Source organism: Polypterus senegalus, chromosome 12, assembly GCF_016835505.1.
Source record: "Polypterus senegalus isolate Bchr_013 chromosome 12, ASM1683550v1, whole genome shotgun sequence".
NCBI classification, from domain to species: Eukaryota; Metazoa; Chordata; class Cladistia; order Polypteriformes; family Polypteridae; genus Polypterus; species Polypterus senegalus.
Genome location: NC_053165.1, coordinates 135,863,792 through 135,881,216, shown reverse-complemented (window position 1 = coordinate 135,881,216; position 17,425 = coordinate 135,863,792). Strand labels below are relative to the sequence as shown.

Genomic DNA, 17,425 nt, shown 5'->3' with positions numbered 1-17,425 from the left:
TGGGACTTCTGCCATCTAGCATACTGGGGAAATAACAGTTTCGTAGTGATATATCTACTTTTATAGGGGCTGGCCATCCATTTCTTCCTTCTGAGTCTGCTTCCTTTCCTGGCCGGGATGTCCATCCAGCCCGTGAGGCATCTACACGGCCTATCTTTGGGGCATATGAAGAAGCTGGAGTAGTCTACATGAACAAGTGGAAAACATGCAAAAATAATAAAATGGAAACCCACCGTAAAATTATTTTGGGCCATCATCTTTATTATAGCTTCATATTCAGTATACATTTTCATAGTCATACTTGATTAATCCAGATTTTTTTTTTTTTTTTGCATAGCATTCCTCACTGAGTGTTTGCAAAGAACTCTATTTAAAAAAAAAAAAAAAAGTCTACAGATGTCACAAATTACTAATTACATAATGCATACGCATAAAGACAAAGATTTATTTAAACACACGGACACAACAATTTCATTTTAACATAAATGGAACCTAAATCTGTTTAACATCTGTAACTTTATTGTTGTACCATGGCCAATTGACAAGGGAGGAGAGAATAATAAAAACTGTAGTCAGTATAGGGTGGTCCAGGTCTAATTATGTAGTTGTTATTATGCTATAACTTATTAAGTTTATTACATTGAAAATCACCCGAAAAATACCGGATCATTGAAGTGTGCGAACTGACGACATGAAGAATTGTCCCCGCATAAATCAAAGTCATCCAGATGATGTGGATCTGAATGATTCGATCTGGACCATCCTGTATCATCCCTTGGCAAAATAAACCTCTGGGGTGTGCACAATTGGTTTAAAAAAAAAAAGTGCAAAAAGACAGTCTGAAACAATCACAGTCCTGGAGACCTAGGCCAACTAGCCACCCACCGACTTCTGGGCAGGCCAATAGTTCAGTGTTTTTGTGGGCTGGAGTCTGCCCCTACTGCACTGTCCATAAAGGAATACTCCACCCAAAAGTGATTTTTGTCTTTTAAATGTTACTTACCTTGTCGGGACAACTGAGAATATAATGCAATTTGATATGTTTTAATTGATGTTTCTTGATATTGTTTGCTATTGTCCAGTGCTGGTCACCATAGATGCTTCTTATATCAAACTTTATCTTTATAATGCACAAAACATGAAAAAAATTTTGTAGCCAATTTCAACACTGCAAGCTACATGGTGTAAGTAAAAATATATATAAAAAAAAGTATAATTTTTAGGTGGATTATTGCTATCACGAAGAGGGTGTCATTCCATCACAGGGCCACACACGTCCATATTTTAAAATTTAGCATTCCTGGCTATATGGGATAAATTCCAAATGCCACACAGATGACAGGGCTTTAGATTCAAATCTGGATGCTGGCTGTATGAGAACAGTGATGACCACTGTACCATTAAGTGAGATAAAATGAAATGTAATTATCCATAGTAACTATAAAATTGTCTTATTCCATAAATAAAACAAGACTGTTTTTGCCTGGACTGTTGAGTCCAAAATGTTTATTAGACTGGTTGTCATACTTGTGAATCTTTCACTTTATACATCTTGATCTGTTCAACTTTTGAATCTGTTGAACAAAGCTAAAATGTAATGTGCATTGGATTAGTAATTGTTAGCAGGGTATGCCTAGAACTGTAATTATTTCAGTCTTGCTTGTTCAAAATTACCAGCTTGGCAAGTCCCACAGGGTTAGAATTACTGATAGGATTGGTCCTGATAATTAATCCTATACCAGAGATCCTCCAGTGAATGTGAGTAGTACTTAGTGTTTCTGGGTTGCTTTTTAATTATTGTGTAAAAGCTCACATGCCTTTACATGCACTGAAGAAATATGTTTTCCTCTTTTGACATTTTTAATGGAAGCATTTTATATTAATTCAAGTAATTCTGGGATCAATTTATTTTGGACAGCAGCATACAGGATGGTAAATTAAAAACATTGCGCTATTTTCTGTCAATTATATTCCAACAGCACTGGAATGTGTGCTGAATCTAGTTCAGTGAATTTAGTGCAAAATTCTTGTCTTCATGATAATCTTTAGACAATTCAGTTATTTCTTGTTTCAAGTGGCTATGTTCAATTAGATTAGAATAAGCAAAGTTTTACAATTGTACATTACTTACATAAGTGGTTACTCTGTGTTTATACAAAATTGGAACTCCCTAAAATAAAGTTCATTTTCTTGTTTAAGTTTATATTATCCTTCTGAGCAAGTTTTTAGAGGATCAACATTTATTTGTATCTGCAGAAAGCACCCCCTCTTAGAAATAAGTCGGTGTAATGGCCTAATAGTATGTAACCATAGCATGCTGCATTACATAAGCTAGTAATTGAGATGTTTATGTCTCTGGCCTTGTTTATAGCTAGGCCAAGAACTGAGTACATCTTTTTCACTATACTGTACAAGCAATTTGGACAGGACTACGTAGTTTTAAGATGATTTGTTAATACAGTGATCCCCTGCCTATCGCTGAAGTTGCATTCCAGACCCATCAGCAATAGGTGAAAATCTACGATATACAAAGACCATATAAATAAACTTTTTTTTTTTATATATACAGATTAAACCACGTAAGACTAGACATTACAACCTTGGGAAGCAAAACCCGTGAGACAGTGACGTTTGCACATAGTAGTTTCATAGTAGTTGTTGAAATGCTTTTGGCTGACAAACTTCAGGTGCTCCCAGCTCTTAAAACAATGACAAGCAGAACATGCAGCTTGCCAGCTGCAGCAATCCAGCAGATGATCTGAGCACTTCTCCTTTGTGTGCGTTCAGCCCTTACCCCCTCTCTCGTCCTCCTTTAGAATGCAAGCGGCAGAGATGCGAAGTGGCAAAAGGACAGCTGCTGTACAGGCTTTTAAGTGATTGATGCAGAGCGCGACAAGCACAACACTTAGCTGACCAGCAGCAGCAGCAAGGCAGCAGCTGAACTGATCGCATCTCTTTAGTGTGCGTTCAGACCCCCCTTCATAACGTGAGCAGCATTATAAGTCCTGCGAGAAAGAGATTTAACCACGCTCAGGGCAGGAAATAAAGGACAAATATTGTTTTTACAAAAGTTTTAAAGTAAAAATGAAAATAATGCATATGTAACAATTCCCATGAAAACAACAATCTCTTTAAGTTGTTTATCTGGTAAACCAAACCCGGGGGTGGAGCCCCCCAGTAATAATAATAATATTAATAAATCTTTTGTGGCAAGATAGCTGAATCGTGATATAGTGGGGGATCACTATATATGCAAAAGGTGAAGGTTTTTTGGTCTTATTAGTCTACTTGTCATACATTGGAGTAATGACAACATTTTAACAATTCATTCAATATTCCTGAAAACCTTTTCTGCATTATTTTACAAAGTGTACATCTATTACATTTAAAATAAAAGTAAATGAAAGATATCTAATTAGTTTGTCAGTGAAGCTGTTGGCATATCTGTGCTTTGTAGACACAGTGAAAATTTAGTAACTTTATGATTTGAAATTAGCCAGAACAACAATAAGTTTGTTTTTTCTGTCCTCTCTGGCTATCAGATCTTGCTTTATTCTTTATTAATTAGCATTGCCTAATTTAATTTTTATAATTTTTTTTTTCTTTCTTCGTCTTGTAAAGCACTTTGAGCTACAATATTTGTATGTAAACGTGCTATAGAAATAAATGTTGCATTCATTAGTGTCCTCTTTTTTTTCCTTCAGATGTTTGCAGGTAAAATTTAAATTGAGATGTTGATGAACAAACTCTTGGAAACCACCATGTACACAGACACTAGTTTAAGCCATTTGTTTAATAACATGATGCTTTTGAAAGCTAATTATTTTAAATGCTATTTGCCAATGAGTGTAAATCACTGAAAAAAAAATTAAACTTGTTACATAGGCTGAGAATTTATATGTTTAAGAACTGGTGCGCCTAAAGTTTATATACTTAAAGAATTATTGCACTAAAATAAATATATATCCATCCATTCATTATCCAACCCGCTATATCCTAACTACAGGGTCACAGGGTGGGGTCTGCCGGAGCCAATCCCAGCCAACACAGGGTGCAAGGCAGGAAACAAACCCCGGTCAGGGTTCCAGCCCACCGCAGGGCGCACACACTAGGGACAATTTAGGGTCGCCAATGCACCTACCCTGCATGTCTTTAGACTATGGGAGGAAACCCATGCAGATATATATATATAGAACCCGATGGTCACTCTGTCAGAGCTCCAGAGGTCCTCTGTGGAGAGAGGAGAACCTTCCAGAAGGACAACCATCTCTGCAGCAATCCACCAATCAGGCCTGTATGGTAGAGTGGCCAGACGGAAGCCACTCGTTAGTAAAAGGCACATGGCAGCTCGCCTGGAGTTTAAGGCACCTGAAGGACTCTCAGACCATGAGAAACAAAATTCTCTGGTCTGATGAGACAAAGATTGAACTCTTTGGTGTGAATGCCAGGCATCACGTTTGGAGGAAACCAGGCACCACTCATCACCAGGCCAATACCATCCCTACAGTGAAGCATGGTGGTGGCAGCATCATGCTGTGGGGATGTTTTTCAGTGGCAGGAACTGGGAGACTAGTCAGAATAAAGGGAAAGATGACTGCAGCAATGTACAGAGACATCCTGGATGAAAACCTGCTCCAGAGCGCTCTTGACCTCAGACTGGGGCGACGGTTCATCTTTCAGCAGGACAACAACCCTAAGCACACAGCCATGATCTCAAAGGAGTGGCTTCAGGACAACTCTGTGAATGTCCTTGAGTGGCCCAGACTTGAATCTGATTGAACATCTCTGGAGAGATCTTAAAATGGCTGTGCACCGACGCTTCCCATCCAACCTGATGGAATTTGAGAGGTGCTGCAAAGAGGAATGGGCGAAAGTGGCCAAGAATATGTGTGCCAAGCTTGTGGCATCATATTCAAAAAGACTTGAGGCTGTAATTGCTGCCTAAGGTGCATCGACAAAGTATTGAGCAAAGGCTGTGAATACTTATGTACATGTGATTTCTCAGTTTTTTTATTTTTAATAAATTTGCAAAAACTAAAAGTAAACTTTTTTCACGTTGTCATTATGGGGTGTTGTGTGTAGAATTCTGAAGAAAAAAATGAATTTAATCCATTTTGGAATAAGGCAGTAACATAACAAAATGTGGAAAAAGTGATGCACTGTGAATACTTTCCGGATGCAATGTAATAGCCATTCTAAAACTAGGCTTCATCTGTTTTTTGTACTGGATAAACATCTGACCTGTGAAATAAGTACATTCTTAGTTATCAAGTGAAAACCTTCTGCCGTCCTACCAGATCTGCACAGTTGCCGTTTTTTTTTTTAGTAGGCTGTGAAAAGAATGGGGAAAATGTACAAAGTCATGGAATATCACATATTAATGGGAAAATTATGATCTTTAAGTATACCAGTAAGTGTAAACACATGGTTCCCCACTGACAGAGACCAATGAAGAACTTCTCATTCTTGTAAACCAGGTAAGGTAATTTTGAATGAAAATGTAGCAGTTGTTGTCAGTGCAGAGGCATATTACAGTACACTTTGTTACAATTTTCAGTCATTTTGTACTTTCATTTAAATGTATCTGTCAGTGCTTGCAGATGTGTGCAGTAGGAGGAGGAGGAGGTTAGGTAGGCTCAGTCACAAAAAACAGCTCAGTTGGTAACTGGCTGTTTAGCTGAGTGGTATAACTGGCTGGTTGTAATGCTCAGTTTGCTAAGTACAACTACCGGCCATGTCATCTCGGACAGCAAAGCTGCTGAGAAGGGTAAATGAAACCCGGTGCTTTTTATTAGGAGAGATGGCACATATTTCATAATCATCAATTAGTGATGCATTATCATGCTTTTTTTCCAACTCGGTAAGATACTGTATCATTAGCAAAAAGCGTAGGATGCTTAACCATAATGTTGTGATAATAAACATGCCTATTGTTCAAGCTTTCATTTAAATTTTGTGTTTTGTGAAAGTACAGAAATTTTGCTTCAGTGTTATTTTGAAGGTAAAAATTTTGAAGTGTTTTTCTATACAGTAGGTAAAAAAAGCATTTTGCCAATTTCCCATTAACGGACAGATTTCAGTGCAAGTTGTTAGAAATAGATCTTACCCTGCTTAAGACCCAATGCTCATACAACATGCTTTACTTTTAGCAAGAGATTGTTCCGTTCAAAGGCATTCTTTTTATATTCATTTATTTGACAAACCTGACTTAGAATTCCTATAATATAATCAATGAGAAAGTGGAGAACCGTGTACTTTGTGCTATGCATCACATTCTGTTTGTTTTATATATTGGGTTGCAAGATCACTTGTAATTGGTTAAATTAATGGAACAGTTGTGTCTCTGAAAGCTGCCAGAGCTAAAGCATAATGCCATAAGAAGTCGTCCATGTATATTAAGTGGGGTACTGTGCTTTTTATTTTCATGTGTTTCACAAAGTAATCAAAAAATGCATTAAAGATCTCATTATAATAATCAATGAGTGATTTATTATCATCATTATTTAACAGATGAATTTGTCAATAGGGACTTGAAGGAAAATATTGAAAACATAAGCAAATTCGTATGGTGTAAGACTTGATTTTATTATTTTAATAGTCTATTCTTTAGAGCTGTTCCGTAAATGTCTTTGTGTAATTTGTTTGGCCGCTTTATTAGGAATACAGTAATCCCTCCTCGATCGAGGGGTTGCGTTCCAGAACCCCCCGCGATAGGTGAAAATCTGCGAAGTAGAAACCATATGTTTGTATGGTTATTTTTATATATTTTAAGCCCTTATAAACTCTCCCACACTGTTAACATTATTAGAGCCCTCTAGACATTAAATAACACCCTTTAGTCAAAGTTTAAACTGTGCTCCATTACAAGACAGAGATGACAGTTCTTTCTCACAATTGGGAGGAGGAGAAGAGAGAGAGAGAGAAAAGCAAACAATCAAAAAATCAATACGTGCTGTTGGGCTTTTAAGTATGCCAAGCACCGTGATAAAGCGGCCTGCAAAGAAGGGAGCAATGTGAAAGTAGTCTTTCAGCATTTTTTAGAGGAGCATTTATATCCTCTGTGCAAACAGCCCCTCTGCTCACACCCCTTCCATCAGGCGCAGAGAATGTCAGAGAGAGTGAGAGAGACCGAGAAAAGCAAACAATCAAGAACTGCAAGGGAAGCATATCGTATATTATTGAGGAGTGAAGCCGCAAAAATTGAAGTGCGATATAGCGAGGGATCACTGTAATGCCTATTTTTATATAATTCACCACTTATTGAGAGATCACCTAATATATACAGACAGTGTTGCTTAAAGCTGCCACCAGTTAAACTAGTATGTCTACTGTTATTATTAGGAGAGAGCCTCATTAAATAGTTAAAATTCAAGTATATTTAAATTTTAAATTCAGCATGACTGTCACAGCCAAACACACATTATCATGATCAGCAGAACTGTCTAGTTTTTGTTTTTTTTTTTTTTGGTTAAAAATTTGTTGATAAAGTAAGGTTCACTTGTTGTGAAAGTAACAATCTATACTCATTCAACTAATGGCTTGGTACACTGGTGGTACTTTAACATCCATTGAAGATTTCATAGAGGGTTGTCTTGCCCAAGTGTTATGGCAGTAGGTGCTGGAAGTTGGTTCCTCTTGTGTTGGCAAAAATTGAGGTGATCTAAAAGTGCATAGTGAAACATGTGGAGGTTAGAAGAATCCTCTTTTCTGCTAATTCACAATCAACCATTGGTCCATTGAATCCTCTTATAACAGCAGTGTGGTGAGATTCTATAAATGGGCCCCTTTTTCAGTTGGATAATGCTGCATGCGACACAGTCCTTTAACAAGATCATAGGACGCAAGTCACCAGATTTCAGTCTAATTTAGTAACGGTAGCACATGATGGAACAAGCCATACGACATAGCTGTTTTGAAATAATTATGCTACAAATTGAAATTGTAGACCAGCATTCATTTGTTGTTTTTTAAGATTTTGAGAAGTCTGTCTTGAAGAGAGGAGGATGTTCTAAGGGCAAGTGGTGCTTCTGATCAGTGCTAGGCTGGTGCACTTAATAAACTGGCCCACTCAGTGTTGATTAATTTTTAAAAATTGTGGAAGGAATAAGGAAATAAAACTTATTGAACAATTACAGAATCATTCGGGGTGTTTTCAGCTCCCTATAAGTATACTTTATTAAGTGTTATATGGGTTAGTGAAGTACACTGCAGTGTCTTTTAATTCCGTATAAATGGGTGAACTCTGCACTTGGTGCTCTCTTTTGAACTGAGTGTGGGGAGTGGGTTTGAGTCGATTAGTATAATAAGTATATCATAGTCTGTTAAGCCATGCTAGTTTAACACATATGGCAAATTGAACATTACTTCTTTTTGTTCTAAAGTTAATCTTAAAATACTGAAGATAATATTTTGATTCACAGTTAATGTGGGTTTTCATCACACAAACCTAAAGTTACAGGCTTCAGTGCACATCTCTCAAACACTGTTAACTCATGGCTGTCCTTGATCATAATCTACTTCACAGTAATACAAGCTAGAAGAGGAGTTGTTAAAAAAGAAATGTATGATTTTTTTCAGGTTCAAAATTAATGCACACAAATAGTATAAAGCTGCACTGATGAATGTATATACAGTATAGCCATGTAGGTCATGTAAAGAAAATATTAGCAAAATAACAATGTCATTAATAAGTGGTGAGAAAGGAGGCAGAAGCAAAATATATAGTCCTATATGTGCAAGTCCTTCAAGATATAAACGCATGGCCTGAGAGAGGACAAAATCACTAATATAGTCAACATCACAAAAACGTTTTTTGCCAAATATCAGGCCTATGTGTCTTTCTATTTTAATAGCAATATTATTTAAACATCGCAGAAAACAAAAAAAAATATGCAAAGTACGCATACAAAAGCTAACAGCAAGCCGTGATGATTTTTCAAGTATTTCATACTTTTTTTTTGTTTTGTTTTTCAGAGCACAAATCTAGAGCCTCAGAGAGAAGATCCTATTTTTCCACCAAACAGTACAGTTTCTGTGGCAGCAACTAATGCACCTGCGTCCAAAAATCCCACAGATTCCATCAAAAAGACAAATGGAATACGCTCAGATGAAGATGAAGAGGATTTGTTTTCAGGTAAAAATAAAGTACAGCTTTGTTCCTACTGGTTAATTGTTTAATAGCCCCCTTGTCTGGAGCATGTACTATTTATGAGATTATATAGTACCTTTCTTCAGTTTACATGTTTACATCCATGTTTTTGAAGTTTTTAGAAAATGATGTGTGTTTCAGACCCCACACCAACACTGGCATAGGTAGAGGTGTATGAACACTCAGTTAATTATCAATTTTACCTTTGGAAATGGTGGTACTGTATTTGATTAAAACAATATATGAGACACACACCAAGATAAAGTTAAGGTTAAATATGGGTTGAGTGAGGTATCTCTGTTTTGCTTCCCAGCTGCGATGGGAAAAATATGAAGAGATCTGTACAACTTATGAACAAGGTTCACAAATCAGCAAAAGTATACATTAAACACTTTCACATTTTCTGTTGTGGTTCGGCATGGATGTAGACTTAATGTCATAAGTATCCCAGACATGCTTGTTGCAATAAACAAAATAATAGTTTATTTATAATACAGGGTGAGTCAAAATTATGTTAACACTAATGGTACTGCTATGTATATACTTGTATACAGGTTTTGTGGACATATCGTGCCACATATGGTACATGTGTTGAACATGATGGCAAACAGGTTGAGACATTCCTGTAAACCAATCGGTAAACATTTATTCATAAAGCATACTTCATATGTGCAAGATGATTTACATCCGCAAACTGTAGTTCCTCAATCTTTTGACAAACCACAGTCGGTGAACAATACACTTCCATCAAGCTTGCAACCACTCTTCTTTGCTCTGGTGTTAATCTGTCACCCATGGTATGTCTATCTGCAAAAGAAAAATAATCAATTAATGTTAACATAATTTTGACTCACCCTGTATGTAAAGTAGGTGCACTTATGGTGTGAGGTCAGCAATGCTTTGATCCTTTCCTGGTCGGCTTTCACCTGTCAAATGGAAGAATCTTCAGTGTACTTTCTTTAAGAGCCTGTCTCCTCCTTCGCTTTGGTCTCACCTTCTGGTTGTGGGCAGTACTGCAGTATTTTTTTGTGGTTTAAACACACTGTGTTGGTCCTTTTGATGCTAGCAAAATCCTCTGAGCAAGTGGTGATCAGTCAGTCACTGTTTTCAGCAAGGTGAATGCTTGGCCTTTCATATATAGCCTTCCTCTGCTCAGGCATTTGCTATCTTGGCAAGGTTTGCACTAATAGCACCCCTTGTCCAAGTCCTGTTAAGGACAATCTTCCATGTTTTCAGTCCAGCCCCAGTTAGTCTTTTGGAGTATAATGGATTGCTCCAACTTTATCTCCAAACCCTTTAAGCACTTGGGTATCTGCTATAAAGCAATACTTACAGCCAGGTTGAGCAGCGAGCTTAATGGAGGAAGCAATGAGTTAATGGTGTTTTAAAGTGGATGTATTGCCATTGGTTTCTTGGGTGCACATAAGTCTATCCTTTTAGGTTGGCAATTGTTGTAAAGTTCTGTCCTTGAAAGGTTTTAGTCTTTGAGTTCTAACACTTTTTTTGTTCGAACTGAGAGATATCCCTGCAGTGTTTTGTGGGTCTGGTATTGATTGCCATATCAGATGAGGTGCAAATTCTGCATTCCAAAGAGAGGCCCACTGAATAAAATATGACAAGAGTATCTGGTAGTGGCTTGCTAAACCAGGACTTATTCCAGCTGGGCTAAATAAAAAATACCAATCCATCTTACGTTGGATTTTTAATAAATTACTATTCCTTCAAGTACTTCACTTCTACAAAGTATGAAGGAACCTTTTACACACATGTAGAAGATATTTTGTACTGTGAGACCACAGGTAGTTGAAGTAATTTCCTGACATGCTTCCTGAGCTGAGTAGATAATACACTGTAATGCATTATATGTAGAGCTGTAGTATTCTTTTCTGAATTTATTATTCAAAGAAAACATTTGTTAGTGGTAATGTATTGCATATTGATTAGCACATGCAAATGAGAATTTCATTGCACCCTGAGCATATGACAATAAGGACACTAAACCTATAATATGATCCAGGTATATATAATTTTATTACATTTTGAGCACTGAATTTTCTTAGTATACATTTTTTTATATCCATATCTCTCTATTATGTAAAACGTTGGACAAGATCTATCCAGCAGGGGGCGCTAGCTCCCTTGTTGGAATAAGTTCTTTTATAATTGCGGCATGTTACATAACTGAAACTATATAGATATAATAAAAGGGGATACTCCTTCCTTAGTGATACAGCGGTAAAAAATCACATAGGAGAAATAACTTTGCTTTCTGTAATGACGATTTATGTGGCATAACAGATGAAGAAACCATGAGAAGACTATTATTGAAATGGGAGCTCAATGTATACAGTCTGCCATACAGTCTGGAAGAATTTTCAGGATCTGATGACATTCTCTCCCATCTGTCCGTCAGCTGCAAAGGTGTGCCGGGCAATGTTCCAAGGCTTTATACTCTTTCTCCATGTGCAGTCCCCCACTTGGGTGAATAATACAATTCCAAACAAGATAAAGAGAGGATATACAGTAATTTCATGCTGACTGTAACACACAGAAATAGTGCACATTGCCCATTTGCAGTTGTTCTTAACTTGTCTTGTCTTAAAATGCTTGCCTAACAGTTCTAAATGATGAGCCCCTGTGTGCTAAATCTGGCTTTGTGTTAGCTGTACATGTTAGAAGAAAAGAAAAGCCGATTTAAAATATTTGCACAGAGCACAGTGACATATTAAACTTGTATTCTGATTACACAAGATGAGTTTTTTCAAGTCCCACAAGACTTTGGCCATGAGATTTTTTTTAAGTCATGCCCTCCTCGCAACCATATTCAACCACACACACGGTACTCTCACCTCTCATTTGTGTGAATGCTTTTGACAGACAGTTTCTGCTCTCTCAGCTCTTATAAATTTTAACATTTTCCTCACTTCGAGTTCACAATTAAAGAAGACTTATTATGTCCAAATCTTATTGAAGAATTTCATCACGAAGGGTTATCAACAGAAAAAATGATTACACGGGCAATCCTAGCACTGAGAAACGAAGTCAAGCAAATTAACGCCAAAAATGTATATCGGTTACACAGCAAATTAGTTAAATGCATCAATACACTATGTTGAAACAGTTGGTGGTGATCGTGTGGAAGATGAAAACATCAACTTACAGTATCATGAAGAATATCTACAACCGTTAACATCGTCCGGTCTTCAACTGCACGAATTACTGTAGAAAGAAGGATGTATCCAAGAAAGGTAATGTAGTAAATCTTCTGCGAATAACATTAGACAACAAAGGAGATCTTGATATGCCATTCGTATTAAAATGTTAACAGTTTCCTGTTAGAATAGCTTTTGCAAAGACAATTAACAAATCTCCGAGCCAAACATTTGAAAGTCATTTTATTTAATATAGAGAAAGAAACAAAATTCAGTCATGGGCAGTTATACGTTGCGTTGTCACGATGAAAGTCCAAACACAGAATCAAAATTTAATTGCATTATTAACAAAAATTTTATTCAAAAAATTGTTTTTACTGAAGTTTTACAGTAAAAGTGTAAATTTAAAATATTTGCATGTTAATTTCAAAGCCAAACAGAATTAAATTGTATTACGCAACAAATAACTCATAACGCAACATAAAGCATCATTTTCTTTCAGATTATTAAGTTTTACTATTTTTTAATATGGTTAATTACTTGCTATAAAGTAAAATAGTTCTATTATGCATATGTAACAATTCTCATGAAAATAAGTCTTTAAAAGTGTTTAAATTGTACATCCACATCCCCATACGCGAGTGACAGAACCACAAAGAGGCTAGCGCGTGGCCTGGGGGTTGGCAAGCGAAGCGAGCAGGGGGCAGAGCCCCCTAGTGTAATGTGAAGTAAGCCATGACATAGAAGTTTCATGGAATTTGACTTAGTGATGTTCATGCAATTGAAAGTGCAAACCAAACATGAGGACAACAGTAATCATCATGCCCATACAGCCAACAAAGAAGCATTTTAATAAAATATTGATCAAATTAGCATAGATAACTCCTAAATTCAGGATGCTAGGGTTATGCTGTCTCAGCTTGTAGGTTAGTGTTGTTATGAAATCCGGTAGTCTTGTTGTTGTTATAAGAGAGCGACTGGAAGATGAATGGAATTTGACAGATCAGGAAAGGTCTTCTTTGTGGTCAGCCAAAGCATGAGAGTAGAATGTGGTGTTGATAAGTACTGGCTGTGCATTTGTGATCAACAAGGATGGTGATCACACCAGGACTAACAATAATGTCATATTAGTGCCAGCCTCAACATTGTCTGAATTCAAGGTACTATTTGCTTTGACCTTTGAAAGCCATTTTTCTTTTGGATATAATACTGTATATTGGAATGGTTTTGCCTCCGCCATCTTACTTTGGCTGGGCCAATGATTGTAAAACATTTACAACCATTTATTCCCTGACAAAGGGAGAATCTGGAACATATGTCTGTTATTCCTTTGGCCCAATTTTTAATTAGTGAGCTTACTTCAAGGTTAGATTTGTACACTTCATGTATTCCTAACCAAAAGACTGGCACTGGCTATATTTTCAAACTGCTTATGCCTATGTTTTTACTCACTGCCTTGTGTGTGTAAAGTTTTCCAGCTTCCAAATTCCCTGCCTCACTCATTTGGGTTCCTTCACATTGCTGAGCTTTACTATTAATTTTATTGTTATGAGTTATTTTTTTTATCTTTAATTGGTACTTTCCTTTGAACTCAAGCTCTGAAGATTTTTGACTAACCTTCTGAATTAATATAAACTTCAGAATACTTGTTCTCTAATATTATCATGGGAATTTTGATGAAATGCATTTTTGTTTGACATCCACTCTATAGACCCCTTGAGAAGTCAATTCACGAAAGTCCTTAACTTGTAATATTCAGTGATTCTCTGTGGCATTTTAAACCTGAACATCATGTTCTTAGTGAAACCAACCAAAGTATACAGTGCACAAAATTCAACATTATCTAATGTTGTATAGTTCTTCCCTGTCATGTATTCTTATTCTGTATTTATATCCTCATTCTGGTTAAATTAGTGAAATACTAGCAAGTTTGAAAATAGCAAGTTTGTGGTGCATTTCAGTAACAAGTTTGAATTGCTAATTAAACTGTTTTACACTTGCTTCTTTTTATAGAAGCCACCATAGAGTTGTCCCTGGATAGCTCTCGTGGTGACCAGAAGAAAGACGGTGGCAATTCATTTTCTGCACCCCGACCCACTACAAAGAGTACTATGAAACTACAAGCTAGTACCCTTGAGGAGGTAAAGTGCTGTGTGTGTGTTTGTGTGTATAAATATGATATATTTGTTATTTTAGAAACAGAGTTTTTTTCAATTAAAAAAAAAAAATAAAGTACTAATGTTCTTTTTGGTTAAAGCTTGAAGAGGAAGAAGCAGAGGACAAATTTGAACTAAATATTGCAGTCACCAATCCTGAAAAAGTTGGTAAGTGTAGGCGTTTCATGTTTTACTTTTACTTTACTAAATCACAGACATCTTTGACCCTCGGCAGTCATGAAAAAAAATGCTAATAAAGTATGTTGATATTTGTGTGATGGATTTATTTTTCGCTAGAATGTTTTCTTCCATGGTCTGAAAAGTTATGATGGTCCTTCAAGACAGTTTGAAGCTTTTGCTGAATACATTTAGCCAATGGTTGACTTCTAAAATCACCAATTATATTCCCCAGTCCTCATGTTCACTTGATATTTCCTGCAAAATTTACTTTATCGTTTCATGAAATATGCATTCTGTATAGGTTCCACATTCAAGTGCAAATAAATAAATAAATATAATAAAGGAGGCTATAACTATCTGTCCAAGCATCAATTTTCTAACCAGTGTATCCAGTCTGGGACTGCTTGGAGCAAGTGTCTATCCTAGCTGCAGTTGATAAGAGGCAAGAACCAACCTGGGATGGTGTGCCAAGCTTGCACACATCTACCCTTACCCAGTATTATATAGATAGAACTTATCTAAAGTTATCAGGTAATCTAATCTATATGTATTTGAGGTATGGGAAGAAGGTGGGAAATCTGTAAAAACTCTACATAGGTAATGCTGGCTAAATTATTACTAAGGAAAAAACATTTCCAGTTTCAAACTAAGTGGCTATCGTCATACTTTTGACTGTACTAATCTACTGAAGTTTCTCCATATGTTTATTCTGAACAAAATGTTTTTAATATTTCAAAACTTTTTTGTGGCTCAATTCATACTTTGAAGCTTGAGGCTTACTTTTCTAAGCCTTTGTTCTATCGCTCCTTCTAGTTTTAGGAGCCTTTCTCCTAGTGATTTTGGCATTGGGAAAGCTGGGCAACCATTAGATATCAAAAGTGAACATACTCTTATTGATGTAAAGACTTAATGAAATATTGATACTGTGAGACCTTAATGAAGATTTTTTAACCAATAGTACAAGAATATTACTAAGTGAGCTTCTTGCAAGATTTCACCTGCAGTCAATAAATGAACAAATTTATTAAAAGAATTACTTTGGCTAGAGGTTATAACGGGATAGTTTGTTCCTCTCTGAAAGAGGACAGAATGTCGGTGCTCCTCCTGCAATGGAGTTAAGATGCTGGATATATAAGAAAGTCTGTGAAATACAATCTGATTGTACCACAGGTTTGATTCCTTTCTGTGTCAAGTTTATAATACTTTGTTTGCATTTCATTTAATGGCTTAAGTTTTCTAAAACAATCGTGTATCCGCGTGTCATATATATATGTATATATCTATATATATCTATCTCAACCCATGCATCACCCCCCAATAAAAAAATGAATACTCAATCTCAAAAATGCTTTGATGGATCTGATTTATGATTGATGACATTTTTTAAAAAAAAAAAAACATTAGGAAAACCCAAGTCATAGTTGCACCCATTTCCTCTTTGTCAGTGATACGGTTTTTAGTGACTATTGTTTTTATTTTCTACCAACAATCACAGTAAAGGTGAAAATTCAGAAAAGAAAGACAGACTATGTCTGACCTATTTCTCTTACACAACAATTCAAAAGCCCCACAACACAATTAAACAAATACCCAACTAACAATACCTTTTTATACCCTGTAAAGGAAACATGAAAAGATGACTTAACTTTTATTCATTGAACTGTTTTAAAAAGGCAGGAAAATTTTAATTTGTACTTTATTGAAATAAGTTGCTTGAAATAGTGAATTTTAATAAAATTGTATGCTGCCCTCTACTGCCAACTTTGATTTATTTATTTTCTACTGTTTAAAATGTTCCTGAATTTTCTTTTAATGTATATTTACAAATGACAGAAGGCAAACTATCAATGAGTATTTTCAACTTAACTTCTGAGTGTTTGTTAACTATTGTTTTTCTCTTTTAGGGGATGGCATGAATGCTTACATGGTGTACAAAGTTGCAATACAGGTTTGTAATATTAATTTGTGTAAATTATTTTAGCAATATAAAATGTGTTCGTTGGGAGGGACACTATTAAATGAATCAGCCATGGTTTTAACAATGAGCTTGTAAAATTAATTTACAGTTACAAGCTCAATAATTGTTCTATAGTCATGTGAAAAAGTAGGTACACCCCCATGAGATGATAACTTTTATATTTTATTGACTTAAAGGTTTCATTACAATGTGTACATTTTGGATCAGATAATTATTTCTATACACATCTGAAGACAGAAAAATATTCAATATGAACTTATCACCCAGAGATACTGAAGTAAATAGTATTTTTTGAAGTCGCAAAATAATTTGCTCAGTTTGAGGTCTTGTCACATCAAAAGTGGCTGCACTTGCTGCTTTACCCTGATGTGAATTAACATGCATTAAATACAGAAGAAAGAGGATGTCCCCTTATAAAATCGGATCATCCAATATTGCCAGTTGTAGGCTTTTTAGATGAGATTGATGCTAATTATGAGAACATTATGGGTAAAGTGCACTAATGCAGTATAGTTATGTCACAAAAGCTGAGTGAGTGTGTCTGAATGTTTTGCTATCTGATTGTACTGTAGCTGTGTTTGATGGTTTCAGTGTATTTGTAATTAAGCTCTGATTATGGAAAGGTCACCACTATTAGAATATCCTTTGTCACTTTGGATCCTGCAGGTCGTTGTTAGAGGTGTTAGGCAGTTTATTTAAAGATACAGGATATATTGCATTCAGTGACGAGCAGCTGGCAGACTTCAAGACACACAGTGCTACATTGCAGCAGTGTGCAAGTCCCATCTGTGTTAATGTGGGCAGTTCTTCC

General features: G+C 36.1%; 1 protein-coding gene across 2 annotated transcripts in view; it reads left to right on the top strand.

The window, feature by feature from the left end:
- snx1a (sorting nexin 1a) overlaps positions 1–17,425 on the top strand; it is a 58,112-nt gene that overhangs the window by 8,200 nt on the left and 32,487 nt on the right. For both annotated transcript variants that reach the window (XM_039773559.1, XM_039773558.1), the window contains exons 2-5: positions 8,974–9,133; positions 14,314–14,441; positions 14,558–14,624; positions 16,541–16,584. In XM_039773559.1, coding sequence (XP_039629493.1) covers positions 8,974–9,133; positions 14,314–14,441; positions 14,558–14,624; positions 16,541–16,584 — 399 coding nt within the window. The remainder of the gene's footprint in view (positions 1–8,973; positions 9,134–14,313; positions 14,442–14,557; positions 14,625–16,540; positions 16,585–17,425) is intronic.